Source organism: Panicum virgatum, chromosome 9N (genome assembly GCF_016808335.1).
Source record: "Panicum virgatum strain AP13 chromosome 9N, P.virgatum_v5, whole genome shotgun sequence".
Lineage (NCBI taxonomy): Eukaryota > Viridiplantae > Streptophyta > Magnoliopsida > Poales > Poaceae > Panicum > Panicum virgatum.
This window is the reverse complement of record NC_053153.1, coordinates 28,220,175-28,228,588: the sequence shown is the minus strand read 5'-3', so window position 1 is coordinate 28,228,588 and position 8,414 is coordinate 28,220,175. Positions and strand designations below refer to the sequence as shown.

The 8,414-nt window shown below is 45.1% G+C and overlaps 1 protein-coding gene and 1 long non-coding RNA gene across 2 annotated transcripts; both read left to right on the top strand.

The window, feature by feature from the left end:
- Positions 1-1,028: 1,028 nt before the first annotated feature.
- On the top strand, positions 1,029-1,499 carry LOC120688933. Its single transcript, XM_039971278.1, has one exon. The coding sequence runs from the start codon at positions 1,029-1,031 to the stop codon at positions 1,497-1,499; it is 471 nt and encodes a 156-aa protein (XP_039827212.1).
- A 3,679-nt stretch (positions 1,500-5,178) lies between these two features.
- On the top strand, positions 5,179-7,205 carry LOC120687634. Its single transcript, XR_005680792.1, has 2 exons — positions 5,179-5,821; positions 6,683-7,205. It is a non-coding gene; the product is annotated as an uncharacterized LOC120687634 (long non-coding RNA).
- Positions 7,206-8,414: the final 1,209 nt, after the last annotated feature.

The following is an 8,414-nucleotide window of genomic DNA, read 5'->3' as shown; positions in this document are numbered from 1 at the left end:
TATGAAAAAGTCCCTGCAACCAAACAGGGTTATAGTGTCATGCTCCTTCTGCTTATGTAATACTAGGCATATAATCAGATTTGCAAGTAGGATATTGTGTTTACTTTATCAAAAATAGTCATTTCTACTGAGCTATATATGGAGCAACGGAATAAGTCTATTCTACTCCCTTATCTACTGATACTAGTCTACTCAACCCTATTTATCGCCTATAAATCGGGTATTCTACACTTAAACTATCCAAAATCGTCGAAATAACCCACTAGTGTGGTTTTAGAGGTGATTTTGCTGATATGGCATTACATATGGACAATGACATAGCAAATATATCTTTTAAAATTTACTCACTCTTTAAACTATCGATTTTCGTCTGCATAACCCTACACTTTTGGATTCTAATGTCTTCCGAACCTCAATGCTCGACCTCCTGTCGGGCAACCCGCCACCATCGTGGGGGCGTTGCTGCCCGACACGCTTCCTCTAAGAGCAGAGCTAGACTAGCCTAACGTATAGGGTCACTCCATAGACTGACTATGCAGATTAGATCAAGTCTTTCATGTTACATGCTGCATTGTAGAAAAAATAGAATGACGAGGCTATGACCCTAGTGATCGTGATCCTACCCTTTCCTCCGCCACTATCTTGTTCTAAGGTCGCCGACCGTCGGATCCACCCGACAACCATCCAGCCCTGACTCATAACCTGACGGCGACGACGGGGCTGATTCCGGCGAGCCCCGGCGATGGAGACTCGCAAGGATTTTGCACGAACACGGTACACGGTACCCAGCAGCACGTGCGGTGCGGGTCAGGCCATTTAATCCGACGGAACGGCCTGAGGTCGGGCCCCGTTCAACTGTAGTGTCCCCACCCGTCATCCGGTCGCTCTTTGCCTTGCCTGCTAGATACATCCGTTTGGCTTCTTCCGTTCCTCGTCCCCACCCCAGTTCGTCTTGCCCGTTGCCCCCAATTCCCAAACGGCTAGAAACCCTCTCCGCCCCGCCGCCACCTCGTCCTCCTCCGCCCGCCATGCCGCCGCCGGAATCCGACCCAGCGGGCGACGGCACCAGCGCAGAATCGCGCATAGCTATCATTGGCGCCGCAGCGACGGGTAGCGAGCTGCTCGAAATCGAGCGGTACTCGCACACCAGGGATCTGCTCCCCACCGGCCATGCTGTCATCCTCCCCCCTTTCAGCGTCGGGGGCCACTCCTGGCGGCTCGCGTACTACCCCAACAACGAGATAAACGAGTTCGCCGACTTCATAACCATCTCCATCTTGCACCTGCAAGAGCTCGGCCCCAGATCCGCGGCTTCTGCGGTCGTCCGCGCGCGGGTCACGCTCAGCTTGCTCGACCAGGCCGGGGAACCGGTCCCGTCGCGGATACAAACTACATGGATGCATGATTTCTCCGAAATTCCTGGCATCTCCTTCCATGATTTCATCAACAGGGCCTGGCTGGAGGAATCTGATTATTATTTGCCATATTTACTTCGTTGACTGCCTCCAGATTATTTTTATCCCTCTAAAAGGGTATTGTTTTGTCGCAATGCGTAACAAATTGGTTATCATTATGGTTTTGTATGATTATTAGATTATGCTAGGAGCATGTGGTTAAAAAAAACTATTTACCTAAAATCTAGACGGTTGTTTGGAGGGGAGCATTATTTGGATATGACTTTTGCAGGAACTATATGAGCGAAATTCCTTTGTTGTGAACACAATCAAACAAGTGTCAAGCTTTTATCATGGCAAATGCTGAAGTGAAGCAAATATAACGTTGATACACCTCGCGCTTTGGAAGAACCATTTTGCAAAGGGATGGTAATGTGATGTAACATTGGTTGACGTGAATTGACACTGTTTTGGTGACCAGTGAACTTGATACATTCCAGAAGATGCTCACCTGACTTCTTACATAATCATTCATTTTGTCGTCGCCACATGGAAGGGGTTGTATTCTGTCAACCTTTTATGTGAACTCAATCTTTTGTTTTACGGTGGTGGTATGGTATATCCTGGGCAGCTTGGCAAGTGCACATAATATTCGCTGTGTTCGCTTGGCTTGTCAGCCAACCAGCCAACAGAAATATTCTCTTATACTAAATCAGCATCAGCCACTAGCTACCAGCCAGTCAGTAGTACTATTCTCTCATAATAAATCAGCACCCGTCATCAATCACAGCCAAATGAACATAACGAATAAAGTTTGTTTTGTGCAAAAATTATCTTTGCAGTGAAGGCCCCAGCCTCCAAAGAATCTGGCAGCCCTCGTGATGCCGAATTCCTCTTCGTCCAGGCCTAAGACAACGTAGGATGCCACGCGGCGGAGGCACTTGGCCAAAGGGGCGGACCCAGTTCCGGCCCATGACTAGGGCTAAATTTGGAGATGTACATGAGCCTCTAGTTATTAGGCTTTTTAAGTGAACTGAATCTCTAGATTTTAGACCAAAACTAAGAAGTGGTAGTGGAGATTATTGGGCTGCAACTAGGGCCATGGCCTGGGTGGCCCTAGTGACAGGCCCACCACTGCTTGGCCATGTGCACAACATAACCTAACCTCCTTCATGTTCTTGTAGCTGCATCCTTCCCCACTTCTGAGGGTAGCAGCAACGTCGGCGTCCGAGAAGGTTGTGAGAGGGTTGGTGTTAGAATATCACATAGGACTAGGGCACCGATAAAAGGCCACTCCGTTCATTTGGCTTGTCAAGCCAATCAATCAGCAGTGATTTTCTCTCACATCAAATTAGCACCAGCCACCAATCAGTTATTAGTATTTTTTTCTGATAACAAATCAGCACTATCTACCAGCCACAGCCAAACAAACAGAGTGATGACATGCATGCATGGAGAGGCGAGCAGCAGCGGAGGAGAATGAAGTGGTGATCGAGCGGTCAGATTGGCGCCGACGCTGACCGCTGACGTGAGGAAAGGGAGAAGACTGTGAGTCGCGAGCGGTAGAACGGTTTCAAATTCTAAGTCTGAACCTACTATAATTGTGAGGAGGAATTTGGATTCTGCTTGACACTCCAGATACATAAGTTGGCACATTTTGATACTATGAACGGGGGCTTCGTAGATTTACCATCCATATATTGTTGGCACGTTGATTTCCTTAATATTATTCCCCTATTAATTTTTACTTTTTCTATTTTCCATTTGATATGTACCTGAAGTGATAAATCTACCCTTTTCACCTCTAATCTAGTTTGATTGATTGGGTTGGGCCACACCACCCATAATTCGATCTTTGGGAATATAACTATCAAAAGAGACAAACAATTTGCAAGAGCATAGCCGCATGGTACCTAAAATAGATCCTAAATGATCTAGATACATAGGATAATTTTTAGCCCCCACATTTTAGCCCTAAATGAGCCCTCATGGATTGAGCTAATTTTGGACTAAAGTGAATTACCTTTCTATAAGGATCACCGGGGTGTCCGACCCTAAAGGGGGTGAATAGTGTCGCTAATCGCTTTCTATCCTAGGGCTCAGTCTATTTGCATAAGATAAACCTAACACGTCCTACACATGCTTGTTATGACTAAAATTTATCTATGCTACTCTCTACTTACCCCTAAAAGACTAGCAACATATAACCAATCCTAATCAAACTAACTAGAAAAGTAAAGGCACGCAAGATAGAGTAAATGCGGAAACGTAATACGGTAAGTAAAGAGGTGAGGGAGAGAATATGCAAACTCCCGTGAAGACACCAAAGACACACGATTTAACGTGGTTCGGTTAGGACATCAAGTTCCTCTCTACATCCACGGCCACTTGTCCAACAAGAACAAGTGTGATGCCGAGTCTCTCCGCTTGATCACCGTTTTGCGTTCGCCACCAAGGCTCCTGGCAAGCAAAGGCTAAGTGACCCCAAGTCACCAAGACAAGGCCACCGTCACCGTCTCTCTCGAAGCGTCACCCACGGCACTGTCTTCACTATCGGAGTTTCTCACCAAGAGGGGTCTCCTTCCCCGCACAAAGTGTCGTTGTCTCTCCACACCAAGTCGGAGGGTCACACGACGAGTACACAAGATGCTTGCCGCAGCAAGGCTTCTCTCAAGGGAGCTCTCGCAAGAACTAATCCCTATTATAAGCATTAAGCACTCTCACAAGTGTGCTTAAGCCTATATGATGTACAATGAAGCTCTATAGTGGTTGGAGGTGTTCTTCAAGTGTAGTAGGCTTCAGCAACTCCAGCACTCGCAAATGACCCGGCCTTGGGGGTATATATAGGCCACACACCTCAAAAGAACCGTTGGGATAGGCTGACAAAAACTCTTAACATCGGTTAAACCGACGCTCCAGTTTTGCCAACACCGGATTAACCGGTGAGTGTACTTTCCCTTCTACTAGCCGTTATAGTCTTCCAACGGCTACTTGATCAATCGACCGACGCTCTCAAAACTAACGTCGGTTTAACCGGTGAGTGCAAGTTCAGAAACCCCCCCGAAAAATGGAGTCTCTGGACAACTGCACCGACGCTCACTTTTTCTTTATCGTCGGTTTAACCGGTGCCTGTAAAACTCCAGCTGCTTCTTCGGCCTCCAAGTCCATTACACCGGTGAGTGTAAAACACTCAACGCCGGTTAATCCGGTGCCAAACCCTAACTCGCAGCTTTTGTGTTCATTGCACCGATGAGTGCAATTTGCTCATCATCGGTTTAACCGGTGATAGCAAATTGTCTTCGTCTTGATCTTTTCGACTTGGATTTCTTCACGGTCCCGGAACCACCGTAGGGGCAGCCCTTCGGGCCTAGCTATGCCTATCTTCTCTTTGTCATTATTTGAACCTAAAAGTCTGAATGGTCATCTTAACAATCATATTAGTCTAAGTCTTGTGTGTGTCATCAATCACCAAAACATTATATTGAAATATGGCATGAGAAGCCATTTTCGCTGCACCTTCAAATCCTTAGCTCCTCTCTAAAGAGATGCCTAATAGAGCTAATTTACATGGGGCGCACAAAGAAAAGTGGGTATGCGAAAAGTGGGTATGCATGTAGTAGAAATAAGAGAGGGGTAGGCATCTCTATCTCTATAATACCAATTATGGGCCAAAATCTGCAACTTCATTGGGCCACGTCGTCTAAAATTATAGATCGTTGGATCTTCCATCTATGGTTAATACGAGAGCATAGGAACGGGTCGTCCCTCGCCCTTTCTCCTCCACTCTTTGCTCGACGGCGTCCTCCTCGCGCCTCGCTAGCGGCCGGTGGCGCGTCCGCTCTTCTTCCGCGCCCTCCGATGGACGCAACCGCATCCCTGTCCCGTCCATGGAATTGGCTGACTCCACCGCTGCTTGGCCTCCTCATCCTCCCGCCGCGCTCCCGCTCCAGCTTCCATGGCTCGACGAGAGCAAGCTATGTGCTTCGCGCAACCCTGGCGGTCGCACGATCGGTCAAGATGGCGATGGGGAACATTGCTGTGTTCGTGAGCCTGACACTGCTTCACCGCCCCCGCCAGAACCGACGACTTCAACGCGACCACGATGCTCCGGCAGCCCTCGTCACCCTCCGTGCTGGGCTTCTGTGGTGTCGGAGCTTACCACGCCGCTGCTGCTCACTGGTCGTCAACTCCATTTGCCTGCGGACGACCAGATAGCCGTGACGCCTGCCCAGCCGCAGGTTGTAGCACCGTTGCCTCCACTGTAGGGTCGACGAAGTGGGAGCTTGCGCGCTATCGCCACCACCACCTCCACGCATCCAGTTCCAATCCAGCTCCAGGTTCTGTAGTCTCCAGCACCTTTTCGTGAGACCGTAGGCTTCAGCACTACAACCAAGCTGGTTCGGCAAGGATGTGTTGCTAGCACAAAGGTAAATTTTCTTTCCCCTTCATTTGCTTCCATGCCCATTTACTGTTTGATGAAATGTCGATGTAGTATATAATTTTAATTGAGCAGGAGCAAAGCATGTTTTACCAGAGCAGTTGTTGATCTTGTTCCTGATGCTAAGTGACAATTGACAAATGAAGCAATTATTATTGTGTGCCAACGATCAGTTTTCATCCATCTCTTCAATTTCAAGCAAAATTTTTATATATCTGTCTCTTTGACCTGATGTTGGCATGCTACTGGGCTTCTCAGTGTTCACCGCCATGCTCAGAATAATTAAGTACAAAATCATTACTTTGCTAGGCTCATTCTATTGCTTGCTCAATCTGATAAGAAGTACCAATTCAAAATCTTGAGGTGTTGTTACATGGCATGGACTATGCTGACGAGTGAAAGATAATTGTTCTATAGTTGACATACAACTATGGAGCCACATAATGTAGGGCAATGCATATGTCCATATCAAATTTCAACAAAGTAAAATCAACATGATATTAGCATTGACAAAATTAGTACAAAGGTACTAATCAGCAAGCTACCATTGCATGCTTTGGATTGCAAAACCAAAGCACTGTAAAGTAGCCTGGACCTACTTCTATAAAAATTGTCAAGAATTCTGGATTTCGGATCAGAAAACTTTCCCAATATTTTTTTTGGTTTCTTTTCCTTCAATTAATACTGCTGCTACAATCCCTAATTTTGGTGTGGCCTCACACGCTGGGTCGACCTCGATGTATCTGCAAAATGTACCTTCACTCACAGGAGATACATACTAGGTGCTTAATGGCTGTCTATGAGACCTCATTTTTTATGATTCTAACCAAATGATTGTGTTGCACTGCAGGTTGCTGGAGATGGCAAATATAGCAATGAGTTCGAGTCCTATGTGTTGTATCAAGATCTATCGGGTGTCACCAGGTTCAAGTAAAATTACAGGCTAATCCACTGGTAATTTCCTGCCAATCAATTGTTCAAGATAGCTTTTGCATTTCGCCCTTTGTTGTTTCCTGGCATATAACAGAGGACCTGTAAAAGGAAAAACAACTAACAAAAAATGTGAAATGTCTCTCTTAACAAAATCCCTACTTATTAGGATCTATATATATTAGCCCACAAGATTTTGGTGGCTCAAGTTAGCTGAGGAGACGAAGGAGCATAAGTCCAAGGGAGAGGCTCGACTCCACAAACCATGACTTTTGAGACTGACAATTTGCAACTTTGCAAGACCAATTACTCTCTTTTTAATCTTCTCTTAAGATTCTCAGAGATGGTCATAATTCCATGGACGAATTATTACCACAAGCAACATTATGATTCCACTCCTACCTCATTTACTTTCATTATCAATTGTTCTGTCCCTGGTATTGTAGTTTTCTCTCTTACTCCTGTTTTTATTGGTTCCTTCTGTAATTGTTCGTTTTTCATGAAGTACACTAATCCACACAATGAATTACACGGATGCTCAGAGAGGCCTGCTATTCGTTTTTCATGAAGTACACTAATCCACACAATGAATTACACGGATGCTTAGAGAGGCCTGCTATTTCTTCAGAGTGTTGATGTACATGAATACAACTGAAAAGATATTTCTTAAAACATTTGGCTTCTATGTTATTTTGATTATAATAAACATGCACTTCAGAAATCACTTAGTTTACCAATATCTCAATTTAGATTGTAACATACAAATCTAAAAAGGCTGGTATGCTGCAACGAGGGCGCGGCAAAGCCGCGCCGTGTTTCTAGTTAACACATGAATCAAAACGGCTCAGCTTAGGGTGTGTTTGTTTCCATCAGCATTTTTAGCTTCGGTCACATCAAAAGAAATCTTACCATTTAGGAGTATTAAATAAAATTTATTTATAAAACCTTTTTTGACAAATGAGTGCTAATTTGCCAGACGAATCTAATGAGCCTAATTAATTCATAATTTGATACAGTGATACTACAGTAACTATCCGCTAATTATGGATTAATATGCCTTATTAAATTTGTCTCGTAGTTTAGCCCAAGGATTCTGCAGTTAGTTTTGTAATCTGACTTCATTTAATACTAATAAATATCAAGATTTTCTTTGATGTGATATAGTCTAAAATTTAACTTCTAAAACCAAACAACCACTTGGGCTAATCCTTAAACTTCCAATTCAAAATTAAACTTTAACCTTTAAAATTACTCTCAGCTTTTTTTTTTGAGAAAGCCGGGATGGATTTTATTTATTCATGGTAAAGATTACATCAGCAGCCTTACAAACACACCCCTGAAGAAAATAGAAATTACATCGTGGTCCTTGTAAAAGCCTCCCGATTGCCGTCTTCGCCGGAGCCCAGAGCTCGCGCTCGTCGACGCGAACAACGTCAAGGTTGCACCTCAACGAAGAAACTTTTTTTGATGCTCCATGAGTCAGCACACCAGCGTGTGCATGTAGATCGATGAACGCTCTAGCAAATCTTCATCGACGCTGGCGACTGACCTCCAGACAGCGACGAAGTCCAACAACATCGGTGCCCCCGATGGATTTCATCAACATCGATCGTAGCAACCGCTCGGTTGTCCTCCAACTCCCGTGAAGAACA